A 17,833-nucleotide genomic window follows, 5' to 3' on the forward strand; every position below is an offset into this window, starting at 1 on the left:
GAGCAAAGCCAGACACAGCTGAACTTTTTTTCAGTGCGATCGCCGTTCTGTTATCAGCATTCGATGGCGAACCTCTTCCCGAAATTGCCTCTTGCGGCCTCTGCACGGTTGCCCAAGAGGATTCTGGGTTATGTTCGTGAATCACGAGTAACGTTGGAGAGCAGCTGTCCTGCTCGCAGTCGGCTGCAGCCGTGTCCTTTGGCGTAATCGCTTACGCAGTGAGCACCATCCACCCGTCGCGGGAACCAACCAGGCTTTGCTTCGTAACACGCAGCATGGTCTGGTTGCATCGCATGACGGTTTACAACCAAGCTAGCCTTGTCACCGTACGTTTTTGTTGCTTATGGGGTCTCGCCAACTTTTTGCTCTTATTCTACGAAGGTACTGCGACTGAGTGAACACCGACCATATCGGTTGCTCAGTGGCCATGGCTTCCTGCTACTGCATGGGCGTAAGTTGCGGGTTCGACTCTTGGCCTCTGCGGTGACGTCTCGTTTCAAAAGAGGCGAAATACAAGAACGCCAGTGTGCTAATTAAAGAACCCGGAGTTACGCCGGACTCTGCGCGCACGACCAGGTAATACTCTTGGCTCATCTTTTCCTGTATTGATCAATAGGCCACGGCAATGCGACCGTCATAGACCACTGAATCTCACCTGGAAGACTCTGTCGTCCTACTGTAGCCAGATACAACTCAAGAACCAGAAGACAGATGCATTTTAAAGAGGACCCTTCAGCCGATGACGTCGACCGATCTTCGGGACGACGCGGTTAATCCGATTAATCCGTGGTTAATCTCCTTGCTCCTGCCAGCTCCTTGTGATGTCGCGCTACCATGGCTCAAGCGGATTAGCATCGAAGTCATGAGAATCGGTAGACGCCATTGGATGGGGAGGTTCCTTCAAGGGGCATGTAACGCTTCGTTCTTGAGTTGTAGCCGAATATAGCAGGCACGGTATTATCGCGAATGATAACGGTGACATCACGTACGTCAAAGCTTCATGCAGTTTCTCTGCTGTTTCCGCGGGTATAAATTGGCGTTCATAGAAACAGCGCTAAAAGACGAGGGACGAGTAAGAAGACGTCTTTCTGCGCTGTTTCTACGAACATGACGTACCAACTAGCTCAAGTCTCCGTTTTACTGTAATCGCGTCTCTCTCTCGCCTCACGTCTCGACGTCCATCTGTCACCAGTTCGTATTTTTTGCCTCGTCCTGATCTCCGACTCCCGTTTCCGTCTGCCTTCCTGCTTATCTCGCATGGATGCTCTTTCGTCGTTTCCCCATCGCGCAGCTCTGCGTGGACGAAACCGTTGTGTAAGCTTGTGCCTCAAACAAGAATCATGCGCGCTAAAACCTTGCAGGACGCTTCAGCACGATAGCTTCACTTTATGTACAGGACCAGTGCTGCTCTGATGTTTGAAATTTCTAGACAGCCCTCATTTCTTTTCAAATGAAACAGCGAAGTGGCACAAGCTTCCGCGCTCTGAAAAAAAAAAAATGCTGCAACGTCTACGCTAACGAACGGCAGAAAGCAGAGTTCAGAAAGCGTCTCGCCTAAAGTTATTGATTGGCTGTCTAAGTACTTCATTCTAATCCGTATTGCTCGCCGGAAGTGCCTAAAGATTTTTATGACAGCACATCAGAGTCGTGCGGATTGAAACTTGGAACCCCCAAGGGCGCTTCTTTCTTCGTTATTTTTATCCGTCTCAACAAACTAATCCGCCGTCCTATACCAGCTGCCGCTTGAAACAGGTGGAGTTATTCTAATAGTCACTGGCTTAGATGACATCAGAGCTATTTTACAAATTATTTGCACAGTGAGACGAGCTAAAAATCAAAGATTTGTAGCTTGTAGCTACTGCGAATGTGGTGAGAATTCCGTCGCGAGTTCTACTTTGGTCTTGAATCGTTCGAACTAACGACAACTTCTTCCTCTCGCATGGCCCGTTCTCGGCTGAAGGTAGAATAAGCTGACAGCGAAAACACAGACTGTTCGCTTTAACCCGAGGCACGTCACATCAAGCTTGTTGCCTCCAGGTAACGTATCCTACACCGCGTGAAGAATGCAATAGTGATAATATAGGTTATTTGCTTCCTTCTCTCTTTGTTATCAACCCAAATCGAGGGGAAATGGAGATAGAGATCCGTGAGTGATGATAATACCGAGGAAAAGGAGAACGAAGCGTATCTCCAGGTACAGGTACTCAGTATTGCTCACCTGCTGCAGGGCTGCCTGCTGCTTGGGGCTCAGGTCCCCGACGTGTCCGCTCATGGTAACTACGAAGACTTCAACTCCGGCGTCTCTCGGTGACAACAACCACTGCAGGCAAAGCAACTCTCAGGTACGCGCCCAGCTGACACCACGGTGCTTCCAAAAGCTCGCAGCCGGCGCTCCTAGCCTTCGGCCGTTCCTCGGATGTGGCCCCTTTCTCGAGCGGCGCCTTCCCGTTCCGACGTCGCCGCTATCGAGTCCAGTGCGATGTTGGCCGCTCGAAGAGATCGAAGAAGAGGAGGTCACGATTCACAAGCAACCCCGCACGGGACGCCGCCGACCACAGAGCGATTAGTACCGACGCTGGATTTTCCTAACTCCACCGGTGACCACTAGGGCAAGACGTCTGCTACGAGTGCTAGTATCGATACGGCAACAGTGCGGGCTCCTAACAGCATGCTCCGGTGCTGCCGCACGCGACGGAAGCGAAATTATGTCGTCTGCACTCGCTCGCGCGATCGTGCGCCCTCTCATAGACAAACGCGAGCCGCGCCGGTAGGGAAGAGAAGTGGAGAGAGAGAGAGGGGGGCCGAGGCACGAACTAAAGCAAGAACGACTCCTTTCTCTCTATCTCTTCTCTCTTTCTATCCCTCTATCGCTCGCATCGAGGAAGCCGAAAGCACAGGCCGTGTGGAGAGTGCGGAGAGAGTGGTTTCGTACGGGAGGCCTGCGGACGATACTAGCGCGTCTGGCCGGAGCGGGAAAGGGGAATAAACAGAGTAATGGGGAGAGCCCCTCGCAAGCAGGCAAATACTCTCTACGTGCGCGCTATAAAGCTAACTAAAGAAAGAATCCGCGTGCCACTGATACCGGGAACAAAAAAAAAAGATCAACGCTCAACGAAAACGAAACGAGTATATAGAATGTGAGAGCGAAAGGGCTTTTTCCACGCGGTTGAAAGGCGAAACGACCCGCGCGCCACAAACTGACGCTCGAAGTCTTCGGCTGGGCGGTGGTTTGAGCAAGGGTGAAACGGGTGTCGTCACTCTGCCGCAGGCGGACCAGTTTTGAATGAAATGCGCTGCCCAGGCGTTGCGTAGCGCTGGTCTCATCTCAATCGAAGTGTGTTGCGCGCAGGGCGCCAAATTCGGCGCAGAAGACAAATGAGGATTTCTTCCTTTCAAACTTTCTCTCTTCATGGATTTCCTGCATTGGAACTTTTTCCCAGTAGCGCCCTGGGGATTAATTATTTGCACGTGTTTGTACAAGAACAGAGTGTGTGAGATCAGCGGCGTGACGAAGTGCGGGACAGTAATTCGCAACTTTCACGTATGGCGTAGCCTCCCAGAGGCCGGCTTCGGAACCGCCAGGAATATGATAGCACAGGCGGACAGCGCCCGGTTTGGTCCGGCGTCTCCCGTCCAAGTTCCGCAAATTTACTTCAGTGGCTAAGCGCTTTCAGCCTATTATCTCGTTCTGGGTTCTTTAGACACACAGCCACGGCAACATGTTGATATAGTATTAGTTTGTGCATACGAAGCTCACAATATGAGCAGGCAATATGAAATCAATGAAATGTTTTTCCAGTATCGCACCCTCTAGCAGCCGCCAGGCGAAATACGTTTGCTGGGTCCGGTCACCAAAGCTCCTTTGCATCTTTTCTGAGAAAAAAATTCTTTAAAATGGTATGCTGGGCTTATTCTGCGGCACTAGTTAAGAGCAGCACTGGCTTCGTCTAGCCAGAGCAGGTAGGTGTGAGTAATCGTGGATACACTTTCCGCGGTGCATTTGATCTGACTAAAGGCCGCAATAGGATCGTTTTTGGGGCGCATTCTAATCATTATCATCATCATGATCATCATCATCAGTCTGACTACACCCACTGCTGGGCAAAGGCCTCTCCCATGTATCTCCAATTAACCCGGTCCTTTGGCAGCTGCGCCCACCCTATGCCTGCAAACTTCTTAATCTCATCCGCCCACCTAACCTTCTGCCGCCCCCTGCTACTCTTGCCTACTCTTGGAGTCCACTCCGTTACCATTAAGGACCAGTGGTTATCTTGCGTTCGCACTACATGCCCTGCCCAAGCCCCATTTCTTTCTCTTGATTTCGACTAGGATGTCATTAACCCGTGTTTGTTCCCTCACCCACTCTGCCCGCTTCCGATCTCTTAACGTTACACCTATCATTTTTCGTTCCATAGCCCGCTGTTGTTTACCTTAACTTAATCTGAACCCTTTCCGTTAGCCCCCACGTTTCTGCCCCGTAGGTGAGTACCGGTAAGATACAGCTGTTGTACGCTTTTCTCTTGAGGGACACTGGTACACTGCCATTCAAGACCTGAGAGAACCTGCCATATGCGCTCCACCCCATTCTTATCCTTCTAGTTAATTCCCTCTCATGATCTGGATCAGCTGTCGCTACCTGCCCTAAGTAGACGCATTCCTTTACCACTTTCAGCACCTTCCTGCCTATTGTGAACTGCTGTTCCCCTGCTGGACTGTTGAACATTACTTTGGTTTTCTGCGTGTTAATTTTTAGACCGACCGTTCTTCTCTACCTGTCTAACACATTCTAATGCGTCGTTGCAACTCTGCGCACGGGCCGAAAAATCGGGTGGATGGCCGCGTGCGCCCGGGCGACATGGTCGGATGCGACCGGTAGCTATTGGCTGCTTGGCTGCTGTCCCATGACGCGCGAGCCCCCCCCGACCCTCCCCCCCCCCTCCTTGTTTACACCTGCGCAAGATGGCCGCCCGCGAAGCGGAGTGTGAACCCAGGCCTAGTCTGGGCTAGCTGTGTCATAGAGTTTCTTACTATTAACTAGAGGGAACGCTGGCGGCCCGCCTACGGGAGTTTGCATGGAGCTTCCTCGAGACCACCTCAGCAACCATGGGCGCTCAAAGCAGCTCATCGCCCCATGATGCTTTGCGCGCACATGGGGGTTCAGGTGCAGTGCCGCCAGCTTTCCCTCTAGTTAATAGTAAGAAACTCTATGAGCTGAGCCGAGAAACACATAATATTGGCCGCATGTGACTAATACTAGTGTTGACGGCGACTTCGAACTTCTCCGTGTAAAAGAGCGGCGAGCGACAGTTTACCCCAAGTTGTTTTGTCGCCTTCTACACTGAGTTGACTGAGTTGCCTTCAAACATATGCAGGACGTACACAGTGTCAGTGTCGGGGAGTTTTTTTGGGGGGGAGCCGTTTGTTGTTGTTACAAGTTTTCTTTACTCTCGCGCGGATCTTCACAGACAACAGCGAGAACCAACTGCCCAGGGTGAATTTCCTGTGCATACAGTGTGCTTCACAGTACAGTGACAAGTGCGAGCGTTGTGAAAGTGATTACGGTCGTAACGAGTGCTACAATCATCCTACAATCAATGCCAGCATTACAACCCTCCAGAACAACCGTCTGCACTATCGAGGATGTCCTATTTGCCAATGTCAATAGGAGTGCACAAATATTTTTTACTGTTAGCATAACTGCACATTGCCTACCTATTAGGCCTTGCAAAAAGAGGGATACTTGCGTACTTGTTAAGATACTCACCTACTGATATTACCATTTAACAAGGACTGAACATATTAATCGTTGTACAACAACCCATAATCTGATCAGTAGACAAGGACAGGGAATTGAGGGGCCCGTGTCAATGCATATATGAAGAAATCCAAAAGTCACTGAAGCCGAGAACTATTTTTATAAAAAATATAGAAACATTACCCTACTCTTCCTTCGGCTTCAATTACCGGTGCCTTTTTTTCATACCCACAGTCTAGGATATTTACACTGTAACATTTCTTGAGCAACACCTGCTAAGTTACTCGATTTCAAAACTCCGGCACAAACTCAGCTGGAGTATGCTAATGCCATATATATGACTGAAATCTAACTATGCTGATGTCCTGGGATGAGTTGAAAACCAAACTGCTTGATTTATTCTCTCATCCTATTCTTGAAGTTCCAGTCTCTCAGCGCTGAAGTGAATTTTTAAAATTTCTTCATTTCGGGTACAACCTGCAGGCTTTTCTGCTCTGTACAACTGCATAACTAAATCATCTGTTACAACTCGTAGTTCGTCCCACACCAGCCGTACTAACACTGTTGTGTCTCGGGTTACGCTACTGCATTTCAGTACCAGTTTTTCTACTCACAACACAAGGCTTTAATGGTCGTCGATCTGGTCTTCCGCCCAGCTGTGCGTACTGACCTGTCTTCCTTCAAATTAGTCGCTGCAGAAACCCATGCAGTAAATGACGAGCCGCCTATCTCCTACTTGGTACACCGTTACAGAGCTTGCCCCGCAAATCGTGATTTAGGGGATTTGAAGTTAAAAAAAAATGTTAAAATAAATGGACCCAATAAAACACTTTTTCTTTTACTAACCACGGCAAAGCAATACAATCCTCTCCTGCATAACGTGCTCATTGAGAATTTTCCTGATAATCTCTTTCAAGCGATGTCAAATCAGATTTACACAACAGTTGCGTTTTGGCTAACTTGCACAATATGCACTGGCTACCTTTTTATGGCTAGGAAGCTAGACAGCCATTACGAGCTCATTTGAATCAGTATTTCCTTCATGCTTGTATGCTATCCTTTCAAGTTAAGGAACCCAGAACTTCCATAATATGATTCGGTGAAAATGCTATATGCCTATGCTTACGCATGGGACTTTTGTGCGAGTTTGTCATTTAATCTTTAACCTCATCTGAAATGGCCAGCCAGGTATGTTACGGGGCTAGCATTTACAGCTTTCTTTTTCATATATATATATATATAATGTGACTAAATTACACATACAAGTTATGTCGCCTTGAATAAAGTCTAAGCTCGAAATTAATTGCCTAGAACGAATTATTGTGCGAAAGCACAGTGTTTTTCAGGTGTACACTACTGGCACGTTCCTTGAAGAGCGACTGAGGTGTCCACTGGCCGAGGGCGCCAGTTATGCGCGTCTTCAACCTTTTCATCGTCGATACCAATTTACCCCAGTGTAATGTCGGACGGATCTGCAGCCGGCGTGCTTCACGGCCGCGTTTCCCGTGCTCCTGCTGCTTATGACGGAGCAAATTTGCAAAAGCAGCAAACCTAAGCACAGGTTTCACTAAGCCCGTGCTCAATATTGGAGCTTTCCGAAAGTTTGCTTCATCGCAAAGCGCAGGAGCGCAGGAAAAGCGGCCGCTGCGCACGCCAGCTAAAGATTTGTCCGACTGTAACGCCGCAGACTGCGCTCTAGCGCCGCGTTTTTGCAGCTACGTTGTCAACGTCAACGCGTATTGCTCTAGTGCCGTGTTTGTGCCACGGCGTTGTCCACGCCAACGCATGCAGCGCACATCTCCCTGTCACCACCGCCACATAGTTCAAAACGCGACTATTACTTTCATAGTAAGCATCATTAAATGAAGACGACGCTGTGAGAATGTGTTGCAGCTTAACACGAGGCGTGCTCCACTGCGGCGATAGGATCTACGTTTCTGCTCGACTGTTATCTAATGGGCATGGCTGTACGGCCGATTTTTCTTAAGTGATCTTGCATGGTGTCTGCTCAGATTGGAAAGTGCAGCCGTCGCAATCTCCAGCCTCGGTGGAGTTCTGGAAGCTTAAAAATTCTCCTCTGACAGATGAAATTTATCAGCGTGCGATAACTTCTTACTTAAAAGATACACGGGCCCATGGGGATCTTTCATTCTTTCAGAAGTGTTATCTATTAGAGCAGGAGGCTAAAGACTTGGAAATCGAGGCGTCAGCGCTAATCGAATTTCTGAAGCGTCATCACCTTCATGAGCTTGGAGGTGGATCTTAAATGACCTACATGAGCTAGAAAAACTTAATCCGGTGGATTATGTTGTTGACGCAAACAATATTAAAGAACAGTTGCAACAGTTTACCACAAGAAACTATCAGGGGCCCTTAATTAAATCTGAGACGCGTAGGTTTCTTGAAGCGCAACCATTTCGACGCGCATTAAGTGATGGAAATACTTATAGTGACATCCCGAAGATTCTCGCGTCTCTTTATGACTATTATGCGAGCCTTTTTGGAGGTAGTTGTAGCCAGATTTGTGGGTCACACTTCAGTCGCTTCTATTACGTGTTTCCTCGACATGGCGAAGAGCAGCGAAGTATAATCCAGGGTTCTCTTTGCTTGGACGAAGTCCAGCTGGCTATTTCCGCTCTGCAGCGGCAGAAGTCTCCTGGCCCGGATGGCTTGAGTAGCGAATTCCACAAGACGTTTCCGCCTTGCTTGGCGCCTGTATTGTTGGAAGTCTTTGGAGTTGCTTACGATCTTGGCCTTTTACCTCCCACTTTTTATGCTGGTCGTACCCATTGCGAAAAGCACAGACAAGAGCCGGTTGAAGTCCATTGAAGGGTACGGTCCAATTTTAAGGTATAATGTAGACTATAAAATATTTGCTAAAATTCTTTCTTCCCGCTTGCAGCTTCTGGTGCTGGATTTAATTGGCTCACATCAAACCTGTGGCATTCGAGGCCGCAGTTTCCAAATTCATATACATATTCATATACACGTTCATATACACATATACACGTTCGGTGTTGGAATCAGTAACAGATGAGGCCGATCAGGTTTCTCTAATTCAGATTGATCTTGCGAAGGCCTTTGATAAGGTGCGTCATGAGTTCTTGTTTGCAGTCTTAGAACGTGCAAACATTGGGCATGTATTCCTTAAGGGCATTAGACTATCCTGCAAACAGTCCCATACATGGTTGATCATAAGTCATGAACTTGTCAAACCAATTACACTAATCCCGTCTGTCTGGCAGGGCTGCCCATTATCACCTCTGTTATTTGATTTATATCTCGAACCCTTGTACTTTAGTATAATCTGATCACAAGCTATTCGAGAATTTTCGTTTGATCAGTTGGAAATTAGAATCACAGCCCATGCTGATGATGTCGCCTTTTTCTGTTCAGACAAAAGGAGTGTGCTTAAAGATTTGCATTTAGCAGCGCAGTTCTGCAACGTCTCTGGCGTGGCTCTAAATTTGGAAAAATCTAAAGGATTCTGGCTGGGTTACTGGGGGTACGAAATCTAATCGTTTTTGTGGCATCAGATGAGACTGATTCTCTACAGTATCTTGGAGTCCCCTTTCATCGGCTCCAGAATAATGGGTCCTATTGGGAGTCACAAATTCTCTCTGTGAGGCAAACGCAGGCCGTGGGTGGGTCAGGAGCTCTCAATGTTTCTCGAGCACAAGTCTGCAACGTCTTCTTAGTTTAGAAACTCGTCTATGCATTGCAAGTGATGTACTGCGCGAGGAAAAGGTACAAGCGCTGCACAGACTATTCGTGACGTTTGTTTGGCGCTCTCAAGAGAGCCTATGCGTCGAGACAATTTTTTTGCTTCCTCTCGAGTCTGGGGGAGTTGGCCTTATTCACTTGTTTGTTCATCAGCTTTCTTTCAGATTTTTCTTCTTCAAAGCCGCAAGCCACCCATTTCTGCTAGCGGTGCTTAGAAAGTGTCTGAGTTATCGCCTGCCTTATCTGTTTGCTTCGACTGGTCATGGCCGAGAGGGGCTTTGTGGGGTTTCCTGAAGGAGGTTGCTGATACCTTTGATTTTCTGACTGTCGTTTCTCGTTGCAATAATTATTTGACCTGTAAAGGAGGCAGATGGCAAAAGTACTAATAGAATCTCTATTCGCTATTCCCGTGTATTGCAAGACTTACCTTGGATTTATTGATTCTAGTGTATTGAAGCGAGTTCAGCGTATGTATATTCAACCTGCTTCAAAATTCTTTTTTGAAACTCCATACTTGACTCTACCCGCCAAGGCCTAACTTCGGGCCAAGGGGACTTTTGTGCCATGGTCGGTGAACTGTCGCTTGTGAGACCAATTAGAGAAGATCGATCATTGCTTTGTGTGGTGCCGTGATGTAGCGTTTTACTGGGACATAGTACAGTGGACAATCAAAAAGGGCCTTGAGATCTCGCCTTACAGTATAAGGTTCTTGCCTGCCCCCCCCCCCCCCACACACACACACACACACCAAAAAAAAAAAAACTCCTGGATTACGTGCTGGTCGGACTTTATAGCCTGTGGAAGAGCCGCATGATCGGTCGACACGCCGAACCACCTCGTTCATCTAAGTATGCGCTCAATGAACAGTGCGCCTAGTCGTTTATGCTGCGCAGGAAGGACCTGCAGCCTGAAAGGTTGCCGATTCTTGACGCATGTTTGTCCCCTGAAATTTTGATGTGCTGGTGATGTGTAATGTACGAAGACATGAGAATGTGTGTCTGCATCGCGGAATAATACGTGTGTACGCAAATGATTTGGCAGCTCAGCGGGTTTGATTTCCATGCAATAAAGAAAAAAAAAGTGAGCGTTAGCCTAAGGCTTTCGCGCAGTGGCCAGTGAAGCTGATCTGTTCGCGCCAGTCGCGGATATTTTTATTTATTTATTTCATTTGGCACAAACCCGCACACACCGCAAGCATACAAACATCGCAAGACCTTGCTCAGGGTTCGTCCATCGAAATAGTGCTTTCGTAGCAGACTCGCATGGACTGTGTGACTTGGCATTTTTGGCTGTAACATGGGGAGTCCACTTACTACGAACTTCGGATACAACGAACGCAAACCACTCAACTGTCAGGTTCGTTATAAGCGGGCTAGCCTGTATTAGCGAAAAAAAATTACTTTCAACGATGTCTTTCCATGCATCCTGGAATATATGTACGTAGCATAATTGTGACTGCGCGAATTGCGCAATGAAGCATTTAATCTCATGGGATACGCCTCGAATGCCAAAAAATTAATTTGTTTCCGACAAGGTCGCCTTTTATAAACTTTTGGCGGCGGGTTCACGCTTTTTCCAAGCTTAGATTTTGTGCTCTATGTCTTCCATAACCCATCCTCCTCTCGGCCGCATGTGATCAACTCTGCTCTGACATTGCACGCAAATTTATGAGAGGCTACAGGAACCGCCAAACACGGGAAGCACTGAAAGGAAGGAAGCTTAGTTCGTTACGTGAGAACACAAAGAGGCCCTTGCGAGCCTCCTCCAGTAGCCCCCGATTCGCCTTCACTCGAAGGGATAATATAGCAGACAATGACGTCTAAGTGACCTCCTCCGCAAGGCCCTATCGCGAGGAACTGCCTCAATGAAGCGTCGTCTTTCCCTTCAGTAGGATGTTATTTTCCTAATGGACTCACAGGCTGTTCTTTCCTGCGTTTTCGTTCTTACTCATTGACGCAACTGCTGAACCGTTGTCCATGCATGGACAAGCGAGACAACCTTGGTTAATTCTTCTGCACTAGGTACTGCCCGCGTGCTTTCTGCGAGTATACGAGAGGAAAAACTACCAGCAGTGGCCGTTTATACAGTAACACCCTGCGCATGGCGCATAGCCTCTTCGCCATCGTTTCCGCGGGGCATTCCCAGTAGAATTGCGGACGAGTTCTTCGCGTACGTGTTGTTTCACGAACGGCGTTTTCGGGACCAACGGCACGACGGACTGCGGGAAAATAATTACGTGCAGCGCTAGCGTCTTCAACGTTAACGCAGATGCTCACATGGTCCCCACACGCACTGGCCTCAAGCGAGGAGCACGTGGTCCGGCTCTGAGGTGTCCTTGAGTCGGGGATTAAGCGCATTATGAGCAGCGCTAAGAACTTACGGCGCCACAGGCGTGTCCGCGGATCGGTCACGCATACCCCTTCTGGCTAGACGAAGTCGGCAGTGCTGTTCTGCTCCATCTCGCAAGTTGTCTGCAACACCACGGAAAGGTACGGCATTCTCGTCCAATAAGGGCCGAAGAAGACTACAGATATAATCCCTCAAGCATTTGAACAGTGTTGTTATGACTTTTTAAACGATTATTGCAGTAATTGAAAAGGAAGTTCAGGATGGTGTTTTGAAAGTACAGCGAGCGTTTTATTTCACTGGTCAAATTTGCAGAGGAAACACTCACGAACACAGCACTGCGGAGGCCTACTGCGATGTTGTGCGCCACCATTGGTAAACGTGGCGCCCGCAACTTCCTCAGCTTTTGGAGGGGCTAGGGGAGGGGAGGGGGGGGAGGAGGGGGTTTCTCGAATTAAATAGAGATGCGGCGGCGCTGCAGTCGATCGCACTTAAAAGCGCGTCAGCTTTGGGACTGCAGCGCAATACGATCGTCTTGCCGCGCACAAAGCAGCTGCGCAGCTGATTTGGACTATTTACTACAAGAAATGGAGAAATGGCCCGAGAATAGAAGGAAATAAAATCATGAACATTTATAATTTCACCAGGATGTCACGGGCGGTTGCGTTTAGGTTTCATACAGCGAAAACAATGCAAAGTTGCTTCACATTCGCACTTATATTATTAAGTGACTCTACCGCCAATAAAAACCGCAAGAGAAAAAGAACTGTTTTAACGGTGTACACGAGTTTTGGACTACGATGGAAAGCGTTTTTGATATATATTGTTAGCTGCAAACACTCCACGATTTCGCGGACTGCGAGACTGGAGTTTTGATCACAATATACACTCCTCGCTCATCAGTACGCATATTATGGTAAGTCTTCAAACTGACGGTGCACTTCCACGAAACAACCTTTCTTCACCTGTATATGTTTATTTTCCAACTCCTCCTCCCCCTCCTCCCAAAAAAATGATTTTCATGCTACAAATGCAATTCTAGTGGCGACACAGCTCAGACCGAGACAAACAAAAAATTGCTGGCGGTTTAGCATTGCTAATCTCGAAATATTGCGCAAAAGCAGGTTTTTGCAGGTGGACACCAAATCCACGTACCTGAAGGTGCAATTAAAAGAGCCTTTCCTTTCCTTTCATGACTTGCGCACAGATGGAATTTGATGAAGGCGACGCCGTGCAATGCACAGCGCGAGAGTGCGTTGCAGTGTAACACCAGGCGTGATTGGGTGCGGCGATAGCATCGTGCTCTCGTGCAGAGACCAACGAAGCTGCCCCGTTCGCGCCGTTGATGAAGGTGAAGGTGATCTGATGAAGGCGTGATAAAACGCTCGATTTTCTAACCAAGCGTACAATGAACACGGCCCGTCGCTCAATACCGACGCCCTAACCAAGAAGTGGATAGCGGCAAAGAAGTCCTTCGACTCCCCCCTGCTTTTGTGAAGCCGTACAACGTCTCTCCTTCGTCTCTTGTCTTTTGATGCGCGCTATACGGTTCTGCAAAAATTAACGAACAAGGTCAAGGTTCAGCGTTATACGTATATCTCAATACTGCAACGGACCGTCTCCTATGTGCTCGCCGGGGTCCCCAGCTCTCCTTCTCGGCCGCGCAAGTGTCCCACACAAAGTGCAGAAACCATTCCGTCCTTTGGTTGGCTTCCAAGATACAGATCTACTAACCCGCCCTGTAAGCAATGTTATCGCGGAAACTGATCATTCACTACCGGTAGGCTCGTAGCCGGGCGAGTGGGTCCGCACCTTCTGGCCTCCCCTTTCCCTTCCCCTTTTCCTTCTGTTGGTTACGCAACAATTGCCCAGCGATTACTCCTAATAAGATAGGCGGGGTTGGAGAAGGGGGGATGAAATAGGCATCTATAGTGATCTTTCCCCCCCTCTCTCTCGTTTCCAACCTATTAAAGCAAGAGTCCTGGCCACTACGACCGTGAAGGTTTTTAATTTCAAAGGTTACATACGGTTCGTCCTCTTGTTCCTTAGTGGATCTCGGGCTTTGGGAAAACGGTTTCAAGGTGAATGCTATTATCGCTTGCCTGCACAGGCAGGTATTCCCTCCAGCAATACGCCGACCTTTTGTAGTATCAGCACGACGGCATGTGATAGCGCATTTTTAGAGGCAGCCTTGCCTTGATTGTTGCATAATATCGCAAGCTGTGGCGTAATGCGGTTGTCGGAAGGACATGGGAGCATGAGAAGGTTTTCAACGATGCAGCGACTGGCAGACGCGATTGAGCGAACAGCAACGGCACAAGCCGAGGACTTTTGCTGAGCAGATACTGCCTGCAATGCGTCCAGAATTACAGCTGTTGGCAGTGTAGCCGACTCTTTTGCGACTGACCACTTTGGGCTTTCAGGAGTTTAGCAGGCATGGTAGCTTAACTATCTGGCCATAGAGCAGACGAAAGGCGCGGCCCATCGCTTAGCAGTTGAGAGGTTTCGATCTCATTAACCTCGTACCTGAGGCTGCTATCTGCATTCTTGGTCATCTCCGTTTGCCAACATCTTCTCTATAATTTGAACCTACGGTGGTGATGATCCCCCTTTCCGATGGTTATCTCTCAAGTCGCTGGCCTGACCTTTATGTAACATTATCTTGACGAGCTATTCTCAGACTGCTTTCACTTGCGCGAGGATGACGTTATCCCTTCAGAACTATGCGTTGTGTGTCTTTTTTTATTAGCGCCCTCCTTGCTTTTTATTTTGCGTGGAATTTTCTTTCATGCTCTTACTGACCTTTGCTTGGTGCCCCCGCAGATTGGGCAGCTAGAAACTTGAAGCCAACCTCTCTTCCCCCTACTTTTAGAGGGCGATAATTCCGCGCTGGCGTCGCGCGCTGCCGTTCATCGCATCCTTGGAAGATTAGGCGAAATACGAGCGCAGCACTGACGAGCATGCTGCTTTCGTCAGGCGGATGAATGGGAGTTGCGTTGCAGGCTGCTCGCGATGCAGGCTAGGGAAATATGACTCCTTGAGCTAAAAGCGTATGTGAAATTCTATGCAACCAAAACGAGTATCTCAGAGAAAAACAAAAATGCAATTGCCTCTTTCCTGACTGGTAGACGAATTTGTAAGAGATGCAGTTTTCAGGACTGATTAAGGCACCGCTGCGGCTCAGTGGCTTCGGCCCTCGGCTGTTGGTCCCGAGGTCGCGGCGGTCGCATTTCGATGGCGGCGAGGCCGTAGAGGACCGTCTGTTGTGCGACGTCAGCGCTCGTTAACGAGCCACAGGGGTTCTAAATTAATCCGGAGCACTCCAGTATGGTGTATCTCTTACCCCACGCGTCGCTTCGGGATGTTAAATTCCACAATTTACAACTTAATTTTTTTTTGCAGGCTTGACGTGTTGAGCGCTTTGATTTGAATTGGCTTGCTGCTGTGCTGTTCAAGAGAAGTGATTTGATACATCTGCTTTTACGTTTCTGGAGTCCTCGTTATCTTATAAAAATTTGTGACCACGTTAAAAGGACATGGTGAATAAAGTGCAGCGACGGCCACTTCACCGTACTGCGTTGCTCCATTGTTCTGCTGGTTTGATTATCTTTCGAAGGAAGAGCGGTCATGTTCATGTTCGAGCTTCGTCTCTACAACGAAGGTGGGGGGGGGGGGGGGGGGGGGGGGGTGCTCAGCAGCCTAATGCCCCATAGCCGCTGATGAGGGTCATTGATCAGGTTAGTTGATGTTCAGGTGAAATTACGGAGCGCAAGGACAGGACGCGGGCAAATGGTAGGACTCTACACGGACGATGTCAGTGCAGGTTATAGAACCCCAGGTGGTGGAAATTTCCGGAGCCCTTCACTACGACGTATCTCATAGCCTGAGTCGCTTTGGGACGTTAAGCCTCCATAAACTAAACTAACTACACGGACGACCGATTACGTGATTAACAGCCGCCGAGGCATCTCTCTACATGAGCTACGCTGAGAAAAAAAAAGCACGAAAGAAAAAAATGGCTGTGGTTTAGCTCTGGTTAAACCTGGAGTGACGCGTAGCTACATCTGGCCGAGTAGAGCTATAGCTCAGTCGAATTGCAAAGTCAGTCTTCGCCGCTCCGTTTCACTGGGCGTTCCTTCATCTTCATCCCACTTGACACGGCGCATGCGCACAGCTGTTGCAGCTGTAGCGCGCCGCGCCGCCGGCAGCAGCAGCTGCCCCGCACCACGTGACCAACCCACGTGACGAACCACGTGAACAACGGCGCCGCCACGGAGCTCATGTGGTACCACGCTGAAGGGTGGGAGAGGTGGCGTAGTGTAGCTATCGCTACAAAAAAAAAAAAACAACTAACAGAACGGTTACCACTTGCAGCATGCGATTCTGAAGTAGCTGTATTCAAGGGCGAATATTGTTTATTATTATCTGTATACAGCAGGGTGTGGGCGGCGTCACTATCCGGCCACTCGTGACATTACTGTGTGCGAACCATTCAGTGTGATGGTTTGCTCTGACGCCTCGCGTTACGTCACCGCGCGCTGTCTGATGAACGCGGCGCGGTGTTATGCCAACCACGCCGTGTCGCCGCCGCCGCAGAACAGGAAGACGCGCCGTTAACAGCTGTCGCTGTAATAAAAAGAGCCAGTACTGAGGTTCACTTCTGTCAGTACTAACAGAAGTGTTAATTCGTGGGCGGACGGATGGAAGGATGGCATTGAACAGGCGGTTGAGTGGGCGGCTGCCTTACTCACTGTCTTAGCTGGTTGAATAGTCGTGGGGATCGAGCAGATGGTGTGGCTGGCGAGCAGGATGAATTAGAAGGATCAACTGCTTTATCAAAAGAAGGGCTAGTCGAATGTTTAGGGAAGTCCCCAAGGAGGAGTAAATTTGTAATGTAGGAGTAAATTACTCATTGGCTGCGCTTGGGTGGATGCCAGTGAGTAACGTGCTCCCTTATTACGAAAGAAGGACTAGAGACCGTTGTGAGGAACGTGGTGTGCAGTGTGCAGTACGCCGATTTCGGCTATAAACTGTGCCTGATAGCTACCTCATGGCCGCACCAGATGTTGGAACAGGCGTAGAGGGAACTGATTTTTTTTTTATCTGCAGAGTTGTGAGCTTCTTAAATTCTATATGTCGCGCCCTTGCATGTTGGAAATGCCGAAAACTGGGCGCTGCGATGCAGTTTGGACGAAGCTCCCCTGCTTATGGTCTCAGCATAAACAGGTATACACCACCTTCACTCCCGCGAGTAGAATGCTGAACTCAGATGGCGGGGGCCAACTGACCGGGCTTATGAATGCCACTGTGCTACTGCTGTAGATGTGCACCTCTACAAGGATCTCCTAGGCCATAAGCAGCCGCCGTAGTGAATCCTGCAGTGAACTGTGTACCGAATTCTACAAAACACAACATCCACTGGCATTTTTCGTCGCTCCGTTGCGCCTGCTGAGGTGCCGATGTAATGACATCCGCAATTGCTGCTACGCGTCTATTAAGCGGAACCTAACCTTGTGCATTGTTTCATAATTCGCAGGAAGCTACGTAAACGCTTGTGATTCGGTTCCGCTTAGTGATTCTGTTACGTCTGAGGGAAGCGACAAAGCATCGGCGAATGCCCTTCACGCAGCGAAGGCCCTTCATCGACCAAGGAGGAAAAACACGCTTTTTCCTAGTTTCCACCTGCGGTGAGTGCTCCGTAGAACGCGCCCTCTATGACGTTCTATCATCGCGTTTCCTATCGTCACGTTTGCGATCGTCATCGTGCCGGCTCTGAAGCTCTAGACTGCGGCACAGTGGGCATTACTACGGAGACAATGTAACGAATTAGCTCAAGCGTAGCTGGGAACTGAAATAAGGAATATTGGGCGACTCTCGCCGAACTCCTTGGTGCCAGAAAAGGGGCAGGGTCTTAACGTACTAAAACCGAGTTGACGTGCGAAAACATGTGTTTAGCCTGCTTTGCTCAAGGTTTTGCTTTGCTGGGTTATCGGCACATTTTTATCTATT

General features: G+C 48.8%; 1 protein-coding gene across 1 annotated transcript in view; it reads right to left on the minus strand.

The window, feature by feature from the left end:
• LOC144121362 (SEC14-like protein 2) overlaps window positions 1–2,716 on the minus strand; it is a 71,702-nt gene extending 68,986 nt beyond the window's left edge. Inside the window, exon 1 of the mRNA XM_077654552.1 lies at window positions 2,219–2,716. Coding sequence (XP_077510678.1) covers window positions 2,219–2,272 — 54 coding nt within the window. The 5' untranslated portion in view covers window positions 2,273–2,716. The remainder of the gene's footprint in view (window positions 1–2,218) is intronic.
• Between the last annotated feature and the right edge of the window lie 15,117 nt (window positions 2,717–17,833).

This window comes from Amblyomma americanum, chromosome 2, assembly GCF_052857255.1.
Source record: "Amblyomma americanum isolate KBUSLIRL-KWMA chromosome 2, ASM5285725v1, whole genome shotgun sequence".
Classification (NCBI taxonomy): Eukaryota; Metazoa; Arthropoda; class Arachnida; order Ixodida; family Ixodidae; genus Amblyomma; species Amblyomma americanum.